Source organism: Erinaceus europaeus, chromosome 10, assembly GCF_950295315.1.
Source record: "Erinaceus europaeus chromosome 10, mEriEur2.1, whole genome shotgun sequence".
Taxonomy (NCBI): Eukaryota; Metazoa; Chordata; class Mammalia; order Eulipotyphla; family Erinaceidae; genus Erinaceus; species Erinaceus europaeus.
The window spans coordinates 100,013,967-100,040,768 of record NC_080171.1 but is presented as its reverse complement, the minus strand read 5'-3'; the positions used below and the strand labels follow the sequence as shown (position 1 = coordinate 100,040,768).

The window sequence follows — 26,802 nt, the reverse complement described above, 5'->3', positions numbered from 1 at the left end:
TGGAGAGAAGTCTGAAGTGAGAGTCCTGGACACCCACATTAGACAATGAAAACTCCACTCACTGCCCCAGTGACATCTATTCTCTCCAGGCTAGGCACTTAAACCTCTAGGAGCCTGCTTCCTCCTCTGTCAATGGCTCAGTGGCCCTGCATGTATGGTGGCAGTGAGGAACCAGGGCTGATAAGGTAAACGCCTAGGGTGGGGCCAGCCGTAGACCTTGACACTGGATTAACTGTCCCTGGGGCAAAAGACCTAGTGTGTGTGTGGGGGGCACCTGGGGAAACCTGACAACCACTCCCTGTCCCCAGTAAAGTCACCCTTTGCCTCTTCAGATTCACCTCCAGTCTCCAAGCTAGCAGGGAAAGCAGAGGGACCTGCCACTCTCAGAGTGGCCCCCACAGCCTGCTGGGCACAGAGGGGTCCACCCATGTCTGATCTGGAAGTGGTAGCCACAGGGCTAGGCCAGTACAGCCTCTCAACCTTCAGTCCCTAGTTGCCAGGTCAGGACCTTCCCACCTCTGTGTCAACTCCTAGAAAAACAAACCTACTCTTGTGCTACCAGGGCCCCAGCTTCCTCCCTCCCTGAACCTCTGTCTCTCCACCTGTGATGCCAGGTAAAGAGAAAAACCCCTAACTCCATGGTGCCATGGGTCCTGCCAGCACATGCCAAGATTTGCCTTCTCACAGCCCAACCCTTCCAGCACCTGCTCTAGAACCCTCCATGGCTCCCTGACTAGATCCTCATGAGTAGATGCAAGTGCTCAAGGCCCCTCCCAGCACAGGGCCAGAGTGGGCCTCTCCAGGCAGCCTGCCCATGCCCTCGTCACCCCTTTCTTCCCCCCCTCTTCCCCATGTCACTCAAAGTCCAGGTTGGATGTCACCACTTTAAGGTGGGCTTGAGTGCCCTTCTCGGAGCTCTCTTATCCCTGCTCAAGTCTCCCTATGCTTTGCACTGTGGGAGGCACATAGCTGGCACTTACTACCTTCAGAATGAACAAGAGACAGTTTTGGGGGAGGAAGCACTGGTGGAGTACTTCTGGTCACCCAGATTCTAGGAGCGCTTCCTGTGTGCCAGGTCTGGCCTCGACGGAGTCATGTCCCAGCCTCTGGAAACCTCACAACAGCTTGGCAAGGAAGGCAATACCCTTTCTATTCTACCAACAGAGTGGCTGAGAGCTGGGGGCCTCACAAGTCAAGGCAGAGAGGAGTACTGATCCCGGGAGCCTGGTTTTAGAAATGTAGTTTATGATGGTCTGGGAACAAACATAGTGTGTGGCCCTCAGCAGGTGCCCTACTCTCTCTGTGCAGGGGTCTATAGCCTTATGAGGGAGTGCTCCTTCCTGGGAGGAGGAAACTGGGCCTCAGTTTCCCTGCCTGTACAAGTGAATGCTAACCCTGTAGCCTACTTATGTAAGGCAGTGTTGGTACTGAGACTCCTCTGAGTCTCAACTCTGCCATCTTCTGGGATCATGTAGCTCCCCCCATCAGGCCCCTGATTTCTCATTCTGCAAAATGGGAACATTTCTTAAGCTAGCAGGGATGCCCTAGTTACCTTAACTTGGGTCACTGGTCTCTATTCTCATAATGTTTCTCCCTGGAAATTTATGTCCCCAGAATGCTGTGCTGCCCTGGGGAAGTCTCATGTCTTCTCTAGGCCTTTGGTTTTCCACTGAAGAATGTGTGAAAAGAAGGTCCTTGGGCTCTGGGTTCAGATCTCATAGTTTCCCCCCAAGACCCAACTGTCCTCACCAGGGCCTGCTCCCTGAAAAGGGTCCACAGTGGGGCTTTTATCTGCCTGCTTGCCTCTCTGGGTGGAGAATGGCCAGATGCACCCCCACCAGCCAGCCCTGGAGAAGGTAGAGTAGAAGGGGCGTTTGGGGAGACAAGTCTAGAACCTGGGCCCTCCCCCCTCTGCACTGCACCCCCCTCTCTTCGGCCCCCCACCCAGCGACAAAGCCTGTGGCACTTCCTCTCCCGGCCTGGCAGGCAGCCTGGTCCGGCCCCTCTCTAAGGAAGCGCATTTCCTGCCTCCCTGGGCCAGGCTGGATGAGCCAGGAGTTCCAGCAGCGCGGACCCGTCAAACCCCAGCCTCCATCTACACCCAGCGGTCCGGATCTCCACCGACACCACTGTCCACGGGAGCCCCGTGTCCCCTCCTGCTCATCCACAGCCCAGAGACCCTGTGCCCTTGTGCCCACTTCTCCCCACTCCTCAGCTGCCATCTCAGAAGGCTGGAGCAGGGACGCCGTCACTCCGGCCGCCTGCTCCCCAAGGGTCCCCACGAGAGCCCACGCCAGCCACCGCGCCCGCCCGCAGCCCTGCCCCTGGACACCGGATAAGGGCCGGCACACAGAGCCCGGGTGCACAGCATGGACCGTGGCTCGCTTCCCCTACTCATTGCCCTGCTGCTGGCCGCCTGCAGCCTCAGCCCCACAGGTAGGTGTTCAGGGCCCTGGGGGAAAGTCTAGCCCTTGGCACCCAAACTGTCCCCAGGTCTTCCTGGCTTTTGCCCTGGGTCCTGGGTGGAGCTTAGGCTCATGTCCAGGGGCGCTGTCCTGGGGGTTTGGCCAGCTTGGGGTGGCTGCCACAAGGTGATCAACCCTCCTGGTTTGGCAGGACCAAAGGCCTTCAGCGCTAAAGCCTTAAGCAAGCAGGGATGCGCTTGTTACCTTAGTCCTGTGCCTCTTGTCTCTGCTCTCCCAGTTTTTTCCAGGAAGTCCATGTCCCCAGAATGCTGTGCATCCCTAGGAGAGTCTCTGACCATCTCTGGGCTTTGGGTTTCTCATGGAAGAATGTGTAGGAAGGAGGCCCTTGGTCTCTGGGTTCAAACCTCACATTGGTGCTTGCTCGGATTGTGATCTTGGGAGTCTGCCTGTGGCAGTTGAACAGAGTAGGGATGGTAGCAAGACTTCCGGTTTGGCGGGCAGTCTGGTCATTTCTGTGTTGTTGTTGCTCTTTTATGATAAGCTTTAAATTCCTCCACCCTTCCCTTTCCCTGAGTCTTTGAGCTGCTCCCAGAACTCCTTTGGTCATTTTAAAGACTCCCCAAGAAAGGTGCAGAATAGGAGGAAGGGGTGCATCCTTAGATCAAGAGTCCTGTGGGGGCTTTTCAACCTAGGGGTATTTGCAGATGGTTCTGGCCTCTCTTGCCATCTAAGATTGACTGGATGAGAGCCCCTGAAAACTAGTCACTGTGCCCTGCCCCTCAGCCATTGGAAGGTACAGGGCAGCCCTGTGGGTACCCTTTGGCCCACAGATACATCCAGGAACTCCCTAAAGGAGCTGGAGGAAGTAGGGGTGGTGGTGGCCAAGGCCAGGGATGGCAGCAGCACCAGCCACCCCTCCCTGCTTTTACCTCACTCCATACAGCATTTGAAAGTCTTTCATTGCCGGTCTGTAGTGCTCTCATCACTGCCTTCTCCACAGACAGGAACCCGAGTCTCAGGCAACTGGTGACCCATCAGGAAACTGACCTTAGGCCTGTGGCTCCCCCAGAATATCCCAACCCCACGGGGTCCAGCAACTCCTCCTGATACAGTTCACACTAACCAGAAGGCTGGCATGTCAGCCTATTCTACAGCTGGGCAAGTGGAGGCTCGGGCCCACCAAGCTCACTGACTCCTAAGAGGCCCTGCTTGAGCTTGACCATGGGCCTCCCAGACTGCTGTGCCTTTCTCCCACCTCCCTCCAGTTTCTTGTTGGATGGTATTCTCTTCACAGAAAGGTCCCAGAGACAGTTGGAGTCTGGCTTTTTAGGATGGAAGGCAGTGGTGTGTTGATAACTAGTCAACAGCAAGGGTGGGGAAGCCTTTGTCCGTTTCCATGGTGTGACCTCGTCAAACCCAGAGTCGGGCTTGGGGGCACACCCTTACTTGTATTCCCACCACACAGATAGATGCAGAGTCTAGATAATCATAAAATAGAAAACCTTAATTAGGGAGTCCTGAGTTCACTGTTCATTACCTTTGAAAATATGTAATTTACAGAGTGAGGCAGTGAGCACAGACGTTACCATGTGTAAGGACCTGGGTTCAAGCTCCCTATCCCCCACTCTGCATTATGAGTGATGAAGCAGGCCTACAGATATTTCTGTCTCTCTCCCTCTCTATCTCCCCTTACACTCTCAATTTCTCTTTGTCCTATCAAGTTAGAAAGAAGAAGAATTAAAGAAAAAATGGGGGGTGGGGGAATGGCTGCTGGGAATGGCCTCTAGGAGTGGTGGATTCATCCTGCAGGTACAGAGCCTCAATAATAACCTTGGTGGTGATTAAAAACACAGACAATAATAATTTTTAAATTTCAAGCTTATAACATTTAACATTTGTTTATTTACGAAAGAGCCAAGGCATCACTCTAACACACAATGCAGGGATCAAGCTCAAGACCTCATACCCGAGAGTCCAGTATTCTAGCCACTGTACTACTTCCTGAGCCACATAACATTTAATTTTGGATAATTTATTTTTTGTGAGCCTGAGAACTTGCATGTTTGTAACTTCACTGCTCCAGGTCATTTCTTTATTCAGATAGAGACAGAGAAAAGGAGATAGTATAGCACTGAAGCTTCCTCTGCTGCCACATCTCCTGTATGGCATCAGGACTTAAACTGGGGCTGAGAGCATGGCAACGCATGAACCTTACCCAGTTAGTTATCTCTCCAGCTCTAAAATTTAGTTGTTTTTTTTTTTTTTTTGCCTCCAGGATTACTTCTGGGACTTGGTGCCTACTCGAATCCACTGCTCCTGGAGGCCATTTTTCCCCCATTTATGTTGCCCTTGCTGTTGTTGTTATTATTATTGCTGTTGGTGCTGTTGTTGGATAGGACAGTGAGTAATTGAGAGAGAGGAGGAAAGACACAGAGGGGGAGAGAATGACACCTATAGACCCGCTTCACCGCTTGTGAAGCCACCCCTCTGTAGGTGGGGAGCCGGGGGCTCAAATTGGTCCTTGTGCTTTGTGCCATGTGTGTTTAACCTGTTATGCTACCACTCAGCCCCCCTAAAATTTAATTTTTAATAAAAATTTTTTTAAAGTTTTTAAATTTTTAATAATTTTTAAAAATAAATTATTTAAAATAATAATTTTTAATAAGGATTATGTCCGGGCTTGGGTGGTGGCACACATGCATGAGGACCTGGGTTCAAGCCCCAGTCCCCACCTGCAGAGGAAAGCTTCACAGGTGGTAGAACAGTGCTGCAGGCATCTATCTTTCTCTCTGTCTCTCTTTCTCTCTCTCTCTCTCTTCCACTCTGTCTCTCTCTGTCTCATCCTCTACCCAGAAGAAAGAAAAAGAATAAATGGCCACCTGAAATGGTAGAACTGTGCAGATACTAAGCCCCAGTAATAAGCTTAGTGGCAAAAAACAAAACAAATAAATAAAGCTGACAAAACTGTTAAACAGCCAGAAAAACTTCTGAAGTTTTATCAATGTGCTCTGCTCAGCTCTGGTTTATGGTGATATGGGGGATTAAACCTGAGACCTCAGGCAAGAGAGTCTCTTTGCATAACCATTATGTTATATTCACCCACCCCGTGCTCATTTGAGAAATTATGAGCATGTCCAGGCACATCAGATCATTGGACTCAAAGACATTCCAAATCACCCAGCCCAGCTCACTTACTAGGTAACTGAGGCCCAAGAAGGGAAGATGGAGGTCTGGTCCCAGGCATGAAACCTAGACCTCAGACCTCAAACTCCATGCCAGAGGAGGAGGTAGGAAGGACCCAGGCACCCTCCTACATACCCGAGGAGGTAAAAGTGGATTCCAAGAGAAACTCCAAAGTCAGTCCAGACTTATGGAAGCTCAATGTGGTAGAATCTGAAAAGCTCTGACTTGGCTGTGACTTGCCCCATCATTCAGCTGCCAGAAGTTAGGCCTGTAAGTTCCTCTCCCTACTGTGTAAAGAAAGATGTATGTACCTTGTAACAAAAGCCCAGCAACTTGGCACACTTACCCACCCAAGTATCCATAAGTCTGGATCCCACTAAGTGGGTTATTACTAGGTGGGATGGCATGGAGCAGTTACCAGAAAACAAAGTGGGTCTGCATTTCTACCCCAGCAACGAGTGAGACACTACTAGATGCCCCTCCAACAAAGGTGATTCTGTTTCTGCAAGATCAGAGTAGTAACCCACAACATGTATAGAAAATTCAGGACATGGGCTGGGGAGATAGCATGCAAATGCAAATGGCTATGCAAAAGACTCATACCCAAGGCTCTGAGGTCTCAGGTTCAATCCCTAGCACCACCATAAGCCAGAGTTGAGCAGTGCTCTGGTAAAATAAATGAAAACAAAGAATACCCAACCATATATGTATGTGTATGTGTATATAACTTTAAAAAGAATAAGAAAAAAGAAAAAAGGAAGGATTTGCACCCAGTGTCACTGTTCTCCAGCATGGGTTTTCTCTTTTGGAGGGACTTTCACTCTCTGAGATACACTTTTTTAAAAAATTATTATTATGTTACTTTGTGGTTGTTGTCATTGGGGCTTCATCACTTTTTCAGACAGAATGGGAAAGAGACAGGGAGACGGAAGGACACTGCTGCATAAAAACTCTCAGAGCCATGGGGGCTGGGCACGACCTGGGTCGTGTATGGTAACAGTGCACTCACTATCCAGGTGAGCTATCTCACAGACTTGAAAACAAATTTTTTAAAAGAGCAAATGGAAAACAGAATGATAGAGTTTAGTTTGTTTATTTGTTTGTTTATTTATGTGGTGTAAGAGACCAAGTCCAGAACTTCATGCAGGTGTTCTGCACTGAGCTGTCTCCTCAAAAGCAATTTAACCGTGCATTCAGTTCAGTCTGCTCCTCACAGAAAATAGGCATAAGGGGGAAATCACCTCCAGAACCCTTCCATTACTCACAGATTTTTGGTCTAGCTTTTAGATACAATTTTAATGCAGGTGGGCCAACATTTGGGAATTTTGTGTATTCCTTTTGTGTCTCAAAATTTTCTTTTAAAAAAAAAAAAGATGTATGGGGAGTCGGGCTGTAGCACAGCGGGTTATGCGCAGGTGGCGCAAAGCACAAGGACCAGCATAAGGATCCCGGTTCAAACCCCGGCTTCCCACCTGCAGGGGAGTCGCTTCACAGGCGGTGAAGCAGGTCTGCAGGTGTCTATCTTTCTCTCCCCCTCTCTGTCTTCCCCTCCTCTCTCCATTCCTCTCTGTCCTATCCAACAACGACAACAACAATAATAACTACAACAATAAAAACAACAAGGGCAACAAAAGGGAATAAATAAATAAAATGAATATATTTTTTAAAAAGATGTATGTTATTAGTTATTATGTTATCAGGGAGACAGAGAGAACAAGCCCATCGCTCTGGCACATGCAATGCCAGGGACTAAACTCAGGAACTGATGCTTGAAAGTCCAATGCCTTCTGGTCACAGTCCTGAAGGTTTCTATGCTGTCAGGTGGACTCCATTCCATGACTGTCCCACCACAGTTCTTGAATACAGTCCACCTGCTATTGTTTACTTAATGAGTACCTCACTGTTAAACTTTTAGGTGGTTTCCCATTATAGATATAAATACCAATTTAGAGCACATTTTTGGCCCATGTATCTTTTCCTGTATTTTGGAGTTATATCATCTGGATAGTGTCTGGAGGTGGGTGGGGGGGCAGATGGAATTAAAGAGTGTGCGTGATTAACTAGAAGACAACTCCTGTAGTGGAATGCATGTTTTGTAATTGTAGTACAAATGCATTCTAGCTCTAGCACCACACGGGAGTACCATGGATGGTGGAATACTGCTGTGGTTAGAGTCTCCCTCTCCCACCACCCCCCTCTTTCGCCTTCTTCTGCTCCCTTTCTCTAGAAAATAAGACTAGAAAATTGGGTCAAAGAGGCTACTCAGTAGTATCATGCATGTATAAGAAGCTGGGTTCATTCACTGTTGTCCATAACAAATTAATAAATGTATAGTAAAAAGGGGGTCGGGAGGTAGCGCAGTGGGTTAAGTGCACATGGCGCACAGCACAAAGACTGGCTTAAAGATCCCAGTTCAAGCCTCCGGCTCCCCACCTGCAGGGGGGGTCTCTTCACAAGCGGGGAAGCAGGTCTACAGATGTCTATATTTCTCTCCCCTCTCTGTCTTCCCTTCTTCTCTCAGTTTCTTTCTGTGCTATCCAACAACAATGACAACAATAGCAATCACAACAACAATGATAAAACAACAAGAGCAACAAAAGGGAAAAAATGGCCTCTAGGAGCAGTGGATTCATGGTGCAGGCACCGAGCCCCAGTGATAACCCTGGAGGCAAAAAAAAAAAAAAAAAAAATATATATATATATATATATATATATATATATATATATATATATATATATATTAAAGAATGTGGATGATGAAGGCCAGGTGGTGGTGCACCCAGCTAAGCGCACATAGTATCAAGCACAAGGACCATGCAAGGATTTGAGTTCAAGCCTCCAGCTCCTCACCTGCAGTGAGGACGCTTCATGAGCAGTGAAGCAGGTTTGTAAGTGTCTATCTTTCTCTCTTGCTCTCTATCTCCTCTCTCCCTTCTCCTCTCTCAATTTCTCTCTGTCCTATCCAATCAAAAAAATGGAAAAATGGCCTCCAGGAGCACTAGTGGACTCATGGTGCCAGCACTGAACAAAACCCAGGCCCTCAAGCAGTAATGTGCATTATGCCACATGAGGCACCTCCCGACCCCAAAGCCTGTCTGTTGCTTGTACCACTGGTGACCCAAGTGTGGAGAGTTGGACAGTTCAAAACCTCAGCTCTGGGACCCTCACCTCTAACCCTCACCTCTCAGCTCCAACCCAAGTTCTGACCAACAGCCTGAAAGGCTAATGAAGACCCTCATCTTGGACTGCGCTGACTTCAGTGCCCTGGGCAGACAGACATCTCCGAGGCAACTGTACAGGTGAACTCTGACATCCATGCAGTGTATACCAGGCACTGCCCTGGGCCTATGGTGTGAGCCATCAGACACAACCTTCACAAAATGCCCAGGAGGAAAACCCTCACACTCCATTTCGTAGTTGAGGAGACTGGGAGCTTGGGCAATGAAGGAATTTGCAGAGGACACAGCCCACCCCAAAGTGAAAAGCCAGGCCTTGAGCCCTGGAACCGGCCACCACCAGGAATGAGGGGGGAGACTTCCTTGTTGCCAAATTGTCTTGTCCTGGACAGTCTATCCCTTTCCTGCGCCTAGAGTGGCCTTCCTACCCATGATGCAGTCCTGGAACCCTGCTTTTGCCCTCAGGAACCCTATCAATGCCCTGCCCTCTCTTCTTGGTTTTCCTGCTAGAATCTCATACCCCACAATGCAAATTAGAGTGTGTCTCATTCATATCTCATTCCCCTTCCTACCTAGGGTCTATTGGGAAACTGAGGCCTAGGATGGTGGAGGGACTTGATACAGGTCACACAGCAAATCAGAGAACTATCTGATGAACCATACCACTGAGCTAGACTCATGCCTGCTCTACATCCTGATTTAGATAGTCAACATACAGGGTGGTCTAGATTTTGCCTGTTCAGAAAAAGCTCCCTGCCTGCTGGGGGTGGAGGTGGGGTGGGGGTGGGGTGGGGTGGGATGGGGTGCAGACACACAGTCAGCTGGACATAGCACATCTGGGCCTGTGTAGCTCTAGGAGGACATCTAGGCATTGGTGCTTCATGAGAGGATGAGATAGGTCTGAGGAAAAGATTTTTGCAGTAAGGTTTTGAAGGATGAGTAGGAGTTTGCCAGCTGGCCATTGTTCTAGGGTAGAATATGTCAGTAGCAGGGAGGAAAAGCTCCAGTCTCCCCACTAACTATAAGCAAATATGGTAAAGGTTGCCAGTTCCTGGGCAATCCATGCTACCAGGAGCAAGCACGGCACCATGCAAGTCTCATTTTGGTGTCACTCCTAGCAGCTCATTGAGGAAGAGATTAAGAGCATCATTTCATTTTAGAAATAATGACAGTATAAGTGAGAAGGAAATTGGAAGCCAAGGAAAGAAATAGCATAAAGATCCCACAAAAGATTTTCATGCCTTTCATGCCTGAGGCTCTGAGGTCTCAGGTTCAATCCCCAGCACCACCATTATTCAGAGATGAGCAGTACTCTGGTTAAAAAATGACAACAGGGAGTCAGACAGCAGTGCAGCGGGTTAAGCACAGGTGGCACAAAGTGCAAGGACCTGCGTAAGGATAACGGTTCGAGCCCCCGGCTCCCCACCTGCAGGGGAGTCGCTTCACAGGCGGTGAAGCAGGTCTGCAGGTGTCTTTCTCTCCCCTCTCTGTCTTCCCCTCCTCTCTCCATTTCTCTCTGTCCTATCCAACAATGCTGACATCAATAACAACAACAATAATAACTACAACAATAAAACAACAAGGGCAACAAAAGGGAATAAATAAATAAATAAATAATATTTATTTTAAAATGACAACAGCAATAAAAATGGAGGCTGGAGATGGTAGAAGCATGATCTGAACCTTTGGTACACACATCTTTGTGGAACTATTATTATTGTTATTTTGGCACCAGGGTTATCTCTGGGGCTTGGTGCCTGCACAATGAATCCATGGCCCCCAGCAACTATTTTCCTCTCCTTTCTTCCTCTATTTTTCTTTCTTTTTTATTAAACAGAACCAAGAGAAATTGAGAGAGGATGGAAAAACAGAGAGGGAAAGACAAAGAGAAACAACAGCAGCCCTATTCCAGCGCTCATGAAGATTCCCCCCTGTAGGTGGGGGTCAGAGGCTTGAACCTAGGTCCTTATGCATGGTAATGTGTGAGCTCAGCTGGGTGTACCACTGTCTGGCCCCTAATTTTATCTAGTTAACTTGATGAGACAGAGAGAAATTGAGAAGGGAAGGGGAGATAAAGAGGGAGAGAGAGTGAGATACCTGTAGACCTTCTTCACGCTTTGTGAAACTTCCCATCTGTTGGTGGGAACCAGGGTCTTTGTGCATGGTAACATGTGTGCTAAACCGGGTGCACTACTGCCTGGACCCTAGACTCTTGTAGCTTTAACTGTCTTAGGCTGTAGAGTGTGGACCTGATGTTGCAGACAGCAGGAATCACAGAGCAAGGGAGTGCCGAGGATTCCCCAGTGGCCTGGACAGAGGTTGTGTTGAGTTGTGGGATGTCTACCAGGACATAAATGAGCTGCAACATGAGCAAGAAGAATCTGAGGGGGTGGAGGTGAAAGCATATGAATGACTGTCGACAAGGAGGCCCCTATGAAGTGGTTTGGGCCAGGCAGACTGAAATAATCACAGCTACTGTGTCCTCAAATATTATGGGCATCCATGTTACACAGGCCACCATATCAAACGGACAGTCCACTCCAGGGATGCTGGATGCTGAAGCCGAGTGTGGGTTCAAGTCCAGGCCATGCCACTTAGTTGTTGGGTACCCTCTGGCAAATGCTCACACCTCCCCAGTCTTCAGTTTGCCTGTGTGTGAAATGGGTATAATGACATTACCCACATGGTAGAGCTGCCAAGGGAAACAAATGAACTCACCTAAAGTCTCAACGTAGTACCAGACACAGTAAGCATGCTGGAATTCTTGCTCGTTTGCAGAAGGGGAAACTGAGGCTCAGAGAAATTAATTTTTTCTACACTGTGACCAAAAGGTTAATATTGTTATTATTTTGTTTTAACCAGAGCACTATTCAGCTCTGGCTTATGACTTGAATATGGGACCCCAGAGCCTCAGACATGAAGGTCTTTTGCATAACCATTAGGAACCAACGTTTTTTATACATATAATTTTTCTTAGTGATTTAATAATGATTAAGAAGATGGTATGATAACAGGGGTACAGTTCCGCAGAGTCCCTACCACCAGAGTTCGTATTCCTTCCATTGGAAGCTTCCCTATTCTTTATCCCTCTAAGAGTATAGACCATAATTCTTTTTTTTTTTAATTTTTTTATTAATTAATTTTTTTTTTTTTTGAGAGAGATGCAGAGAGAGACACACACAGAGAAACGCCAGAGCACTGCTCAGCTCTGGCTTATGGTGGTGCGGGGGATTGAACCTGGGACTTCGGAGCCTCAGGCATGAGAGTCTGTTTGCATAACCATGATGCTGTCACCCCCACCCTAGACCATAATTCTTTATGGGGTGCACAAGGTGGAAGGTCTGGCATCTGTAATTGCTTCTCCGCTGAACATGAACATTGGCAGGAATTTACCAGCGTTTTAAGAGACTGTGCTGAGATCTGGCCCCTGTCTTTGACTCTTAAGTTGCTTCTCTTAACGTTCTCCTCTGTGGCCCCGGAGGTACTAGGGGTGGCGATTTGTGAAGCCCTGATGGTGACCCTGTGCTTACAGGGTGGAGAGGCAGCTGCGGGGTCGCTCACCCAGGCCCCAGTGGCGCCTACTCCGGCCTGAGTCCCGGGAGGCTCTGGTGTTTCCCTTGGTGCCAGGGGATTGTTTTCAGCTCTGTCTGGGCCCGCCTCCGGCTCCGGGAGACAGGCGGGGGCGTCACACTCCCGCCTGTCTCCCCATTCTCTCTGCGGGGTGGGGGCGGCCAGGATCCGAAAAGGCCCCAAAATAAATGGACCTCTTATCTGATCTCCCAGCCCGGCCCGTTATCTGATCATTACATAATGGCCAAGCCTGTGGCCTCTCCCGCTATGCTGACGGCATGGGGGAGGTGGCCCGGGCAGCCCTGGTAAGCAGGGAGGCACTGGGGTTCCTGGAAGTCTGGGGAGGGGACAGGGAAAGTCCAAGGAGGAAGGTGCAGCGCTAATATGCAGACAGGACCCTGGGCCATGTGGGGAGTGGGGGTCCCAGGCCCAGAGTGGGCAGCCGGTTATGGCTAGACAGGCACATCCACCTCTCCCGTAGAAAAGGAAAGTCTGGGAGGGTTTGAGGGGCTTGGTAGAGTGGGTCAGCCAGCAGATGTACTGGCCCTCGGGTCTGTTGATGGGGAGCTGCCCTAAGATAGCAGTGATCCCGATAGTTGTGATGAACCGTTGTGGGAATAATTCAACCAATAAAGCGTTGCACCTGTACTCCTGAGGTTCCTGGTTTGATCCCCAGTGCCACCTGTACCAGTGTGGCATTTCTTCTTTGTTGCATATGAGTCTCTCTCTCTCTCCCTCCCTCCCTCCCCTCTCTCTCCCATATTCAATAAATAAAACAAATCAATCTGAGGAGACAGCATAATGGTTATGCAAAAGACTTGCATGCCTGAGGCTCTGTGGTCCCAGATTCAACACCCAGCACCACCATAAGCCAGAACTGAGCAGTACTCTGGTCTCTCTTTATGTATCTTTATCTTTAAAATAACAAATGAATAGAAACATAAATAAAACAAATCTAGGGGGCTCAGGGTAGCACACCCAGTTAGCACTCACATTACAATGTGCAAGGACCAAGGTTCTAGCTCCTGGTCACCACCTGCAAGGGGGAGGCTTCCTAGGTGGTGAAACAGTGCTATCCGTCTCTGGATATATTTTCCCCTCCCATCTCAACTTCAGTCTGTCCTACCAAATTAAAAAAGAGAGAAAGGAAAAAAAAAACAAAGTTAATAATAATTAAAAATAGAATAAATAATTATAGGGCAGCAAAGTAACTCACCTGCATAGTGCAAGTGACACAAGTTTGAGATTGGCTCACTCTGCAAAGAGGAAACGTTGGTGCTGTGGTCTCTTTCTCTCTCTTTGAAATGTTTATTTTATTTTTTAATATTTATTTTACTTACTTATTTCCTTTTGTTGCCCTTGTTGTTTTATTGTTGTAGTTATTATTGTTGTCATTGTTGTTGGATAGGACAGAGAGAAATGGAGAGAGGAGGGGAAGACAGAGAGGGGAAGAGAAAGATAGACACCTGCAGACCTGCTTCACCACTTGTGAAGTGACTCCTCTGCAGGTGGGGGCCAGGGCTCGAACCAGGATCCTTACACCAGTCCTTGTGCTTTGCGCCACCTGTGCTTAACCCACTGCACTGCAGACCGACTCCCTCACTCTCTCTTTTAATGCTTTATTTATCTTACTTGAATGACAGAGATACAAAGAGAAGCAAAGAGAAGAGAGAGAGGGAAGGAGGCACCAGAGAACTGAGCAGCTCTGGCTTATGGTGAGGCTGGGGATTGAACCTAGGACCTTGGAGCCTCAGGCATGAGAGTCTTTTACATAGTCATTATAATGTCTCCCCAGCCCTTGTCTTCTCTCTGTCTGAAAAAGTCAGCCCACAGTGGGGAAGCACCAGCAATGACAATAAATAACTACTACTACCAATAAGAATAGTAATAGTAATAATAATAATAACAGGTCAGGGAAATAGCTCAGGTGGTAGAGCATAGGACTCTACTACTCCCATGCCTGAGGGCCCCCGGTTTGATTTCCAAAGCTGTTAGTTACACAGTGGTGCTCTGACTTCCCTTTTTCTCCCACTCATGTGAAACTGTACTTCATATGAAGTAAATAAGTGTTTTTATGTGCTGTTTTTCCTCCTGTTAGTTTAGCTTTACATTTGTTTTTATTATTTATTTATTTTACTACATAAGACAGAGAGAAAGAGGCAATAGACAGATAGAGAGAAAGAAATACCTGCAGTACAGCTTCACTGCTTGTAAAGATCTCTCCCGTAGATGGGGCCTGGGGACTTGAACCCAGTTCCTTGTGTATTATAACATGTACACTCTATTGGGTGCAACACCACCTGGCCCCCTTTTTATTTTTTTATTTCAACGAGTGATTTATATGGAGAGAGAGAGGGAGAGGGAGAAGAAGAGGGAGAGAGACAGATCCCAGAGCCCTGCTCAGCTCTGGCTTATGTTGGTGCTGGAGATTGAACCTGGGACCTCGGAGCCTCAGGCATGAAAGTTTTTCTGCATAACCATTATCCTATCTCCCTACCCAATTGGTTGTTATTTTTAAAGATAGAGGAAAATGAAGCCCAAATGGTGAAATGCTCCCCAAAGCCACATAGCTCATATCAGAACTGACATTCAAACCTAGGTCAGCTTCCCTCCAGGGACCTTGTTTGAAACAAAAATGCCATATATCCAGGCCTTCTGGAGTCCTTGGCACCAAGGATAGGGCCAGTTCTTCTAAGGCCAGTGCTCCAACAATGTCCTGTGCTGATGTGTCCTAAGAGGTGGCCGGTGGCTGATGTGGCTGTGGCTCCTGTGTCCTTCTGTGACCTCGGGGAGCCTTGTTGGCCAAAGGCAAGAGGCCTAGAGGAGGCAGAGAGGGCTTGATAGCTTAAGGCTAGGAAGAAGCCTCTGACTGGCTTCACTGGACTGGCGTCGGCTGGACGTGCGGCCAGTCCCTCCTCGCCCATCTTTGATCTCCAAGAAAACAGGAAGTGAGCGGGCGACAAGATGGAGACACAAACTTCCAAACAGTCTCCCCTTCTCTGTCTTCCTTCCCTTCTCCGGAGTGCTCCCCCCCTTCCACCCCTTCCCCAACACATTCCTTAGGACGAGGTGTAGGGGCCTCATTTCCTCTTCTTCCTCTGTTGGGTCAGGGTGAAATTCCATTCCCTTCCCTCAGGACCTGCTTTTCCGGACAGCCCAGTGGCAGGCTCTGAGGGCTCTCTGTCAATCCCCCTCAAAGCCTGACCTGCCTTTTCAACATGCTATGGGGCCAGGAGATCATACCATCTCTGCTTTGGTAGAGATGGTGTAATCTCTACCATTTCTCCTTGAGGCACAGGAGAAGATTTTTCTTCTGGTCTTAGTTCTTGGCTTCTCTTTGGAATGAACTACTCTGATGGTTTGGGCCCTATCTCTCTCTCTTTCTATCTATCTCTATCTCTCTCTAATTAGTAGGTAGCAAAAATAAATGAAAAATTAAAAAATATATAGAATGCCAGATTAGGTTTGGGTTTTCTATCAATGATAACAACCTATATGGAAGGATCTGGGAAGTAACTAGAGCATTGGACTTATAAGCATTGAGTCTTACATTCAAGATCCAATATTGCATGTGCCTGAGTGGTGCTCTGGTTTTCTATCATTAATCAATAAATAAATCTTAAAAAACAAAGCAAACAAACAAAAACTTCTGGGACTGGGCAGTGGGCAGTGGCACATCAAGTTGAGTGCACATATCACAGTGTGTAAGGATCCCAGATGAAGCCTCCAGCTCCCATCTACAGGGTGAAAACTTCACAGTGAAGTAGTGCTGCATATGTCTGTCTCTTGATCTCTCTCTCTCCCTTTCTATCTCTCTCTCTCTAACTTCCCTCTCAATTTTGTTTAGTTATTTATTTTCCCTTTTGTTGCCCTTGTTTTATTGTTGTAGTTATTATTGTTGTTGTTGATGATGTCATCATTGTTAGATGGGACAGAGAGAAATGGAGAGAGGAGGGGAAGACAGAGAGGGGGAGAGCAAGACAGACACCTGCAGACCTGCTTCACCGCCTGTGAAGCGACTCCCCTGCTGGTGGGGAGCTGGGGCTTGAACCGGGATTCTTATGCCGGTACTTGCACTTTGCGCCACATGCGCTTAACCCGCTGTACTCCCTCCCTCTCAATTTCTACCCATCCCTATTCAAAATAAAGAAAGAAAAGAGACAAAAAAGTTAAAGAAAAAGAATTAGTATAAGGGGAGTCGGGCGGTAGCGCAGCGGGTTAAGCACACGTGGCACAAAAAGCAAGGACTGGCATAAGGATCCCGGTTTGAGCCTCTGCCTCCCCACCTGCAGGGGAGTCGCTTCACAGGCGGTGAAGTAGGTCTGCAGGTGTCTGTCTTCCCCTCCCCTCTCCATTTCTTCTGTCCTATCCAACAACGACGACATCAACAGCAATAATAACTACAACAATAAAAACAAGGGCAACAAAAAGGAAATAAATAAATATTTTTAAAAAAGAATTAGTATAAGTAAGTACCACCCAATCTTTGGGATGTGTTTATATATTTAAAACAGCCATTGTTTAAAGCACCAGATAGAGACAGGTGGAACTCCGTGAATGAGGCGTGTTGCTCTGGGGTGTCTCCCTTCACCTCCTCATAAAAACATTTTAAAAAAAAAAAGCGGGAGTTGGGCGGTAGTGCAGAGGGGTTAATCGCAGGTGGCGCAAAGTGCAAGGACCAGCCTAAAGATCCCAGTTCGAGCCCGGCTCCTCACCTGCAAGGGAGTCACTTCACAGGCGGTGAAGCAGGTCTGCAGGTGTCTATCTTTCTCTCCCCCTCTCTGTCTTCCCCTCCTCTCTCCATTTCTCTCTGTTCTAACAATGATGACATTAATAACAACAACAATAACTACAACAACAATAAAAAGGGCAACAAAAGTGAAAATAAATAAATAAATAGATAAAAAAGAATTAATACTAGAACAACTATAATACAAATCAATATAACAAAATTAGAGAAGTAAACAAAAATAATCAGATGTTAATAAACTATAAAAAAAAAAAAAGCTTGGAAGTCGGGTAGTAGCACATTGGGTTAAGCTCAGGTGGCGCAAAACTCAAGGACCAGCATAAGGATCCCAGTTCGAGCCCCCAGCTCCCCACCTGCAGCGGGGATCGCTTCACAGGTGATGAAGTAGGTCTGCAGGTATCTATCTTTCTCTCCCTCTCTCTGTCTTCCCCTCCTGTCTCCATTTCTCTCTGTCCTATCCAACGACAATGACATCAATAACAACAATTATAACTACAACAGTAGAACAACAAGAACAACAAAAGGAAGTAAATACATTTTAAAAAAAGCTTGAGGCAGGGAGGTGGTTCACTGCTAGAAAGCATGTAAGAGGCCTTGAATAGTCCCTAGCACTAATATAAAAAAGGAGGTGGAGTGGGGTGGGGTAGGGTGGAGTTGGCATAATGTTATGCAAAAATGATGTCTGAGGCTTTGAGATCTCTAGTTCAATTTCCAGCACTGACATAAGCCAGGGTTGAGCAGTGGTCTGGTAAATAAAATAAAATAGAATAGAATAAAATAAAATGAAACAAGCTTTTGTTGGGGCTGGAAAAAATAGCTTACCAGATAGGGACCTGCATTGTCACACAGATATAACCCAGGTTTGAACCCTAGCACCACAAGGGAGGTGGTATGACACTGGAAGAAGTGGTGGTGTCTCCTTCCTTTACTCTCTATATAAAAATTTTTAAAAAGTGGGAGTCAGGTGGTAGCGCAGCAAGTTAAGCACAAGTGGCTCAAAGCGCAAGGGCCAGCATAAGGATCCTGGTTCGAGCCCCTGGCTCCCCACCTGCAAGGGGGTCGCTTCACAGGTGGTGAAACAGGTCTTCATGTGTCTGTCTTTCTCTCCCCCTCTCTGTCTTCCTCTCCTCTCTCCATTTCTCTCTGTCCTATCTAACAATGACAACATCAATAACAACAACAATAAAAAACAACAAGGGCAACAAAAGGGAAAATAAATAAATATTTTAAAAAGAATTTTAAAAAGTGTCTTGGAGTGATGAAATCGCATATACTCAGGGCCTCAGTTCCACGAAAAGAGAGAGAGAGCCAAAACAAAACATGTTTTTATCTACTTACTTACTCAGATTTGACTATTCTATATTTATTTGTCAGCCCTGTACCTGATAGTCATCATGAGCTCTGGCAAGACACATTTCCTCTCTGACCTTGGTTTCCTTATCTGTGAAATGGAGACAATTTGACCCACCATTCAGGATGGCTGTGGAAGATGGAATGAAGGCCTGAGCCAGTACCAGGCACCCAGTGGACATTCAGAAAGTGGGAACAATGATCACCCATTTATTCTAACTGAGCCCTCTCTCTGGCTTCACTTCCCTAACAGGTTTTGCAGAAACAACTCTTTGTGACCTCCAGCCTGTGGACTCGCTGGGGAGCAAGGTGACATACTTCATGAGCCAAGTTGCTGAGGGCTGTGTGGCTCAAATTGCCAATGCTACCTTAGAAACCCGAATCCTCATACTGGATTTCCCGAAGGTGAGCACCCATGACAGGGTCAGGTGGGGGCCTAGGGGGGACAGAGAGATGAGGGGACACTTTCCTGCTGTTGTCTCCCAGGCAATGGGTCTGTCCCCCTCAGGACTCTGCTGAGACAGTGACTTGGGAGTCATGAGGGTCTAGAAGGGTGGCTTTTTTGGAGGGAGGCTTTGGGTTAACTTTCTGGATGTCACCACCATAGGACCAAGGTGGTAAGGGTTTGGTCAGTGATGGAGTGAAGAAAGGCCAGATGTGTGGTGACCAGGTGATCTTCTATTTACATATCTCCCATGATGAGGGGGGGGCTCATTGCTTCTAAGGAGGTGGGACTCCACTTTCAACTGCTTTGACTTGGAAAAAGTACTCCCCAGGCCACCAAAATAGCTCATCTGGCTAGTGTGCCTCTGTCATGTCCCCAAGTTGAATTGGAGGGACCTTCAATGTTGTGTTGCTCCTCTCTCTCTCTCTCTCTCTCTCTGTGTGTGTGTGTGTGTGTATCCTAATTCTGTGTCTATATCTAAAAAAAGTTGAAAAAAGTTGGAAAGTTGACCTGGGCCAGTGAAACCCCAGCAATGATGAAAGAAAGAAAGAAAGAAAGAAAGAAAGAAAGAAAGAAAGAAGGAAACAAGGGTAGATAGAAAAAGGAAGGAAGAAAGAAATACTTCCCTCTGTGGATTCTTTTTTTAAAAAAAGATTTTATTTATTAATGAGAAAGATAGGAGGAGAGAGAGAGAGAGAGCCAGACCTCATTCTGGTACATGTGCTGCTGGACCTCATGCTTGAGAGTCCAATGCTTTATCCACTGTGCCATATCCCAGACCACCCCTCTGTAGATCCTAACTCTGCCTCCATGGAATGCTCACATTAAACATCTGTCCAGGGCCAAGTGGCGGCAAACCTGGTAGAGGTACACATCACCACGTGTGAGGACCCATGTTCAACCCTGGTCCTCCCCACCCCTTGCAGGGGGGAAGCTTCACAAGTGGTAGAGCTATGGGGCAGTTTTCCTTCTATTATTTTTTTTCTGTCTGTCTGTCTCTTCTTTCTGTCTCTCTCTCTCTGCCTCTCAACTTCTATCAAAAGAAAAATCATCCACTGGAAATGGAGTCCTGCAGGAATTGAGCCCCCACGATAACCTTGGTAGCAAAACAAAAACAAAAACAAAACAAAGCACATCTGTTATCCCCATCACAGTTTCTTAGAGGCTGAAAGCCAGCAACTCCAGCCTCAGAACCCCCACCCCCCACCACCTAGAGCTCCTCTGTGCACCCCCATCAGTTTGTCTAAATTCCTCTTAATAATAATAGCACGTTTGTTAAACATGCACTATAGATATAAGGTACTGGGACCAGCCTACTAAGTGCCTGGAACTGAGCTGAACACCTTATGTGTGCAAAGCCTTTCTGGGATCCACCTGCAGGCTTTATTATCCCACTTTGTGGAAGGTAAATAAAATAAAATAAAATAAAATAAAATAAGCTTTGTTGGGGTTGAAAAAAGAAAAAAACAGCTTACCAGATAGGGACCTGCATTGTCACACACACAATCTAGGTCTGAGCCCTAGCACCACATGGGAGGTGGTATGGCAGTGGAAGAAATGGTGGTGTCTCCTTCCCTCTCTCCCTCTTTCTCTCCCTCTCCCTCTCCCTCTCCCTCTCCCTCTCCCTCTCTACATATATATGAATAAAGTGCGTGAGGCAGGTCTGAATAAGAAAACAACACACTTGAGGATGAATCTACATCAAATGGCCTGTGATGCCGGCCTGGGCTGGTGGTCGCACCTGGCTGATGTGACTTTATGTCCTCGGAGTGACTCAACTGTCTCTGCTCTGAGTAAACCGTGGCCAACCTGCCCCCAAACTGTTAAGTTTCCCTGCACTTGTGTGATGATAAGGCAATGCCCAGGCCACCAATATGGGGGCTGCTCCCCACCACCTTGCCTGCCATGAGGACTGTGTGCCTTGATAATCCCCGAATGAATGACAGATAGCACCCAACACACTCTGTGTGTTTTCCAAGCCCTTGCCATTTTCCACATTTGACAAAGACATGGAAAACCAGATTCCCTTGTGCTGGTTCATTTTGACTTTTTAAAAATTTTTTCATTTATTGGATAGGGACAGCCAGAAATTGAGAGAGAAGGGGGTGATAGGAAGGGAGAGACACAGAGAGACACCTGCAGCCCTGCTTCACCACTTGCAAAGCTTTCCCCTTGCAGGTGGGGACCAGGGACTCAAACCCTGGTCTTTGTGCACTGTAACATGTGCAATCAACCAGGTGTGCCACCACCTGGTCCCTGTGCTGGTTCATTTTGTCTCTTCAGGTTTCTGTATCTCCTCTGGGTCCTCTGGGGAGGGGGTCCTCCCTGCTCTCATCAGAGAAAGACACCCCCACACACCATTGGCTCAGGTCTGTGGAAAACAGATTTATGGACAACCAGCCAGGAGTTACATGATTGGTGCTTACTTGGGCACACAGGGGTGTATGGGGGCTGGGGAGGCAGTTGCTATGGGATTACACTTATAATTCAATGAGCCAAGCAGCAAGCTTCAGTGCTAACAGGAACTTATTTCATGGGTACTAGAAAGGTGGCCCGTTCACCCTACCCCATAGACACACATTTCTTGGGCTCAAAGATTCACTGAGAGATCGTGGAGCATCAGAATCTAACCCAGGACCTAGAATATGCCAGGTAGGTTGTTAAATTGATGAAATGACTGCACAGCTATATGGCCTTAATGCAGGGGTAAGAAGATAGATTCTGCAGCCAGACAGCCTTTGAGTTGATTTCTGGGTTCCCTACCAGGGCTAAACAACCTGTGACCACCTCACCTTGGTTCCCATGGGAAATGTGGACAAGATAAGAGTACTGACCTCACAGGCTGGCCATGAAATTCCAGTGAGATGGTGCAGGCAGTTGGGTGCAGGAGTTGGGAGGTGGCTCAGTGGCATGAGGCCCAGGGGTCAATCCCCAACACCACATAAAATGGCAGAGTGTTGTCGTGAGTATAGCCCAGGTTGGATCCCAGCTTCCTTGATCCCTTGGTCTCTCTGTCTCCCATCTGAAAAAAATTCTACTTGGAGCAGTGAGCCCTGGCAATGACAAAAAAAAAAAACAAAAAAACTCGTGTGTGTGTGTGTTTATTTGTCTGTCTGTGTCTCTGTGTATATATGTGCCAGGTATAGACAGGCCTGCAGCCTGGAGCCTGCCTGGAGCAATAGCAGTGCTAATTCTTTTTTTTTTTTAAATATTTACTTATTCCCTTTTGTTACCCTTGTTGTTTTATTGTTGTAGTTACTATTGTTGTTATTGGTGTCATTGTTGTTGGATAGGACAGAGAGAAATGGAAAGAGAAGGGGAGGGCAGAGAGGGGGAGAGAAAGATAGACATCTGCTTCACCACCTGTGAAGCGACTCCCCTGCAGGTGGGGAGCTGGGGGCTCGAACCGGCATCCTTACACTGGTCCTTGCACTTTGCAATATGTGCGCTTAACCCACTGCACTACCACCCGACTTCCCAGTGCTAATTCTTCTTATCACGTCTCCTCTCCTCTCTTAAGCTCCATTTCTCAACTATAAGTATTCGTATTTTGCTGGATATGATTCAATATAAAAACAGCAAAATAAATTCATAGCAAAAATAATTCAGAGGGCCTATCAATCACATTGACCAACTAATTTGAACCTCCAAGGCCATGCATAGCTGGTGGCTGGGGAGGTGGTTCAGTGGGTAGAGTGCATGCCTTACACACATGAGGCCCCATGTTCAATCCCTAGAACTCTGTATGCCAGAGTGGTGCTCAGATCTCTGTCTTTCATAAAATAAATAAACACATCTTCACAACTAAAACAAAGAGTCATAACTGCCAGGTAGCTGCAACAGGGCTCCTGAGATCCAGGCAAACAGAGAGGCCGTCCCTCCTCAAGGGCTGAGATGTGACCCCACCAAACCCCACCACTGCAATGTGATTTTCACAAAAGACACATTCCTCCCCCAAGCAGTCTCCAAGAATGAGGTCCACAGTCTGACATCCCTCCTCAACTCGTTCTCACCTGGTTCCTGCTCTGTGCCTAGCTTGCATTGGGCACTGATGATGTGGAGGGAAGGCAGACTGGTCTCCCACCCTGGGACCTCTCCCAGACCAGGGAGGCAGATGTGGGCATCTGTGGCTCTGAGACTGAATGATGAAATTGTGTGTGTGTGTTTGCATGGCATCCATCCTGGGAGGACAAGTAAAGTGGCCTTGAGGAAAAGATTCCCAGTGTCTAGCTAGATGGAGACAGGGTTCAAGGGCACGCCAAGCAGGGACACTGCATAAGCAAAAGCCCAAGGCAAGATACCAGAGCTGGCCGTGAGCTGTCTCAGCAGCTAGCCCGATGTCTTCCAACCTATGGCTGCTTTCTTCAAACCCTGGCACACAGACATGGCTTTCCAGTCTTCCCAGTGTGGTGGGTGGCCTTTAGTGTTCAGATTTCCTGTGAGTGGGAGGCAGATGAGCTGTGGCAGCCAAGAACCTGGGGGGAGAGAGTGTGTGTGTGTTTGTGTGTATATGTGTTTGTGTGCAGACAGATGAGGGGGCTGCTGGGCTGCTCTAGCTTTTCGGGTCCCCAAAGGGCAGGCTGTGGAGCCTGGATTCCAGGAAGGGGCTCTGGGTCACATCCTGACCCATGGAGACAGGAAACCGACCCTGTGTCTCAGTGATTCCTGTCAGGCCGACAGCACTGCTTCGTCCTCCTACAAACCCCAGCTAGCCAGGCCAGCGCTGGGGCAGCTGCTGATTCATCCCACTTCTGGGCAACCTCGGGAAGCCACAGAGGCCCCACCCACCCCCAAGCAGACAGATCCTTCTGGGCTCCAGCACTGACTCATGCCTGACTAGAGGACAGGCAAGGCTGTTCAGACAGAGAAGGAGAATTGGGGGTGAGGGCTGGGTCTGGGGTTCCCCCAGATCACCTTGGGAGGCTATGAACAGCTTGGAGGGCAGTGCAGTTCTCAGACTTGGTCAGGGGTACCTTACCTGGGACTCACAACCTAATGACCTTTTTCTGTTCCTCTTCCAGTTTCATCCCTCTCCCTGGGGTGGGGAACCTGCCCAGAACCCTCCACTAGTATAAGCTCTGGAACCCAGGACTCTTGAAGGCCCTGCCTGAACATGCAGAGCTCCTCCCAGGGCTGCATAGGACACTTTCTTGTCCCATTCTCCGCAGGGGCACTACAGGACCAGTACTGAATAGTGAGGGGAGTGGGTATACAGAGCTTGAGTGTATGGGCTGGCTTGTCCACATTCACATATAAGAGAAGTGGCTGGGGGCTGCCATTTGTAGGCTTGTCCCAGAACTTGCAAATATCATGGGAAGACCTGGTGGAGGGCCAATAATTGGTGGTCAGGGATTGTGTCTGCTCTCTCACTGCACTGTTTTTAGTGTTGAGTTAATTAGAGAGTAAATATCCATGGATGGATGGATGGATGGACGGAAAGATAAAAGAAAGGAAGGAGAAATATACATGATTGGCCACCTCCAAGGATTTAGTGATGTAATTTACTGTTTATTTCTTGGTTTGCAAAGTCCTGGAGGACAGAATTGTACTTTCTTCCCGCCCCTCTTCAAGAAGTCCATGTTGGGTCTAGGCAGGAAGCATGGGCTGAAAGGGGAAAAGCAGCGTGTCTCTCCTGACAGTCTGGAAGTCCACTCTGTGGCCGCCTGACTGAAGAACTATAGGAGGCAGAATTCAGGGGCTACAAGATACTATAATATCACTGAGCCCAGCTCCTTCCTGCACAGATGAGGAGACTTAGGTCCAAAGAGGAGAGGTCACAATTCCAGCTCACTGCTGTTCAGGTATAAATGCCAACTTTATTGGTCCCCAAACCCTACTTCTTTTCTGAACGGACAAGAAAGGAGAAAATTGGAGGGTGTGAAAGTCACTCTACTGCTATGCATTCAGCTGAGCATGGACAAACTCTTTTGCAGATAGAGTTTCTTTCTTATAATTTTTTATTGTCTCTATTTATTTATTGGATAGAGACAGCCAGAAATTGAGATGGGAGGGAGGAAGATAGAGAAGGAGAGAGTCAGAGAAACACCTGCACACATACTTCGTCACTTGTGAAGCTGTCCTTCTGCCGGTGGGGCTGGGAACTTGAACCCAAATCCTTGGGCATGGTAACATGTATACTTAACCACGTGCCAGGTACACCACCCGGCCCCTTTCTTTCTTTAAAAAAAAAAAAACCTAAAAAAAAAAGCCTTATTTGTTTATTAACACAAGAACAGGGAGAGTAAAAGAACCAGAGCACTCTGGCACATGCAATGCCAGGGATTGAACTGGGGACCTTATTCTTTCAAACCTAGCACTCTAGCCACTATGCCACCTCCCAAGCTGCTACAGGTAGAGTTTCATGGAATCCTCATAAATTTATGGAGCAAGCCCCACTGTTCAGCCCATTTTACATATCAGGAAACTGATGGCCCAGGGTCACAGGCTACGATTAAGCCTGTGTTTGAATTTAGACCTCTGATTTGGCTCCCCTCCCCCAGCCACCCTTCCTGTACCATCCAGGTCGGCTGGGGTGAACAGAGGGTCGGCTGGCTCTGATCTGGCTGACTCCCCTCTGGTCCTGTGAGGGTGGGGGAGACAAGCAGCCCTGAGGCTCCACTCCTAGAAGAATTGCTGGAAACGACTTTCTATAAGTGGCCACTAGTGTTCAGGGCCTCCGTAAAGAAATCCCCTCTTCCCGCCACTGATGGCTGGGCCAACAATGGCATCTATGGGTCACAGGCACAAAAATAGCAACTCAGTCTCCCGCCCACCCGCTCTGGGAGGGGGAGGGGGTGACCCAGGCTGGCCCAGGTCACAGAGCTGAGGGTCAGGTGTAGCTGACTTGCTAGGCTTCAGCTGGGCTCCCAGGATTCCCAGGATGCTATTAAGGGGAACAGCAGCTGGGGTGGGGATGGGGCAGGCCCCTGTCTTGCCTCTGGGCACTGGGCTGGGAGGGTGGAGGGAAGTCAGTGTGCGTGTGAGCGGCTGTGTGCATGAGTCAGGGCCACGGGATGGAAATGTTTGCTGTGGAAACCCTGACAGAGCTTGTTCTGGTAACCGGTTGGCCTCCACTAGACCCAGAAGATCAAAGACCCCACAGAGTCCCACTTCCCAGTCTCCCTGAGTCTCCACACTGCCCCTACTGGGTGCCCCTGGCCTGTGACTGTCCCCCTTGAGTCTCAGCCCCCAGGCCTGCAGGCAGGGTCTTGGTGATAACTGAGTGGTACACTCAGTATGTAAGAGTTTGTGACAAACGACCCAAAGTTCCAGTCTGCTAGTCTCTTCACTTTCAGTAAATTTGGGCCCTGAGCATCTCTTCTCCTTTTTTACTTCCTCACTCCAGAGCCTGGGGGTGGGGTGGGGAGAGTTTGGGGCAGGGATGAAATGTCAAATATGATTACGTGTGAGCACACACGCTACCTTACTTCAGAGCCTCTACCTGGCTGTGGTTCTCAGCTGTATCACAACCCGGCCTCACAGATGAGGAGACAGAGGGACAGGGACAGTGCAGATGAGCAGCAGGAATGGCTATAACAGGGCTCTTCCCTCCCTCCCAGCTACTCTCGGAATATGGGTGCTCACCATGGACAGTACACTCTAGTCGGGGCATCTCCTAATTACAGAGCCCATCTAGTTGCCACGTAGGGGACTCAGTTTCATTCCCCTGGGTGAGACAGAATGGGGCCATGATGAAGACTGCGTGAGCGGCAGGGTCAAAGGGACGGACACAGAGCAGCTGAACATACAGAAGCCCAGAGGTGGCTCACCGGCAGATCTCTTGGCAGTTTGCTTCCCCAAGTGTCAACATCTGCATCTGTCAAATGAGAAGCACAGGCTGAGCTTGGATGAGAGCAGATGCCCCACGCTCGGCACAGGGTCAGGCACACGTCAGGTGAAGGC

The 26,802-nt window shown here is 48.2% G+C and overlaps 1 protein-coding gene across 1 annotated transcript in view; it reads left to right on the top strand.

Annotated features, from left to right (window-relative positions):
* Window positions 1–2,011: 2,011 nt before the first annotated feature.
* ENG (endoglin) overlaps window positions 2,012–26,802 on the top strand; it is a 45,378-nt gene continuing 20,587 nt past the window's right edge. Inside the window, exons 1-2 of the mRNA XM_016190704.2 lie at window positions 2,012–2,436; window positions 18,709–18,860. Coding sequence (XP_016046190.1) covers window positions 2,370–2,436; window positions 18,709–18,860 — 219 coding nt within the window. The 5' untranslated portion in view covers window positions 2,012–2,369. The remainder of the gene's footprint in view (window positions 2,437–18,708; window positions 18,861–26,802) is intronic.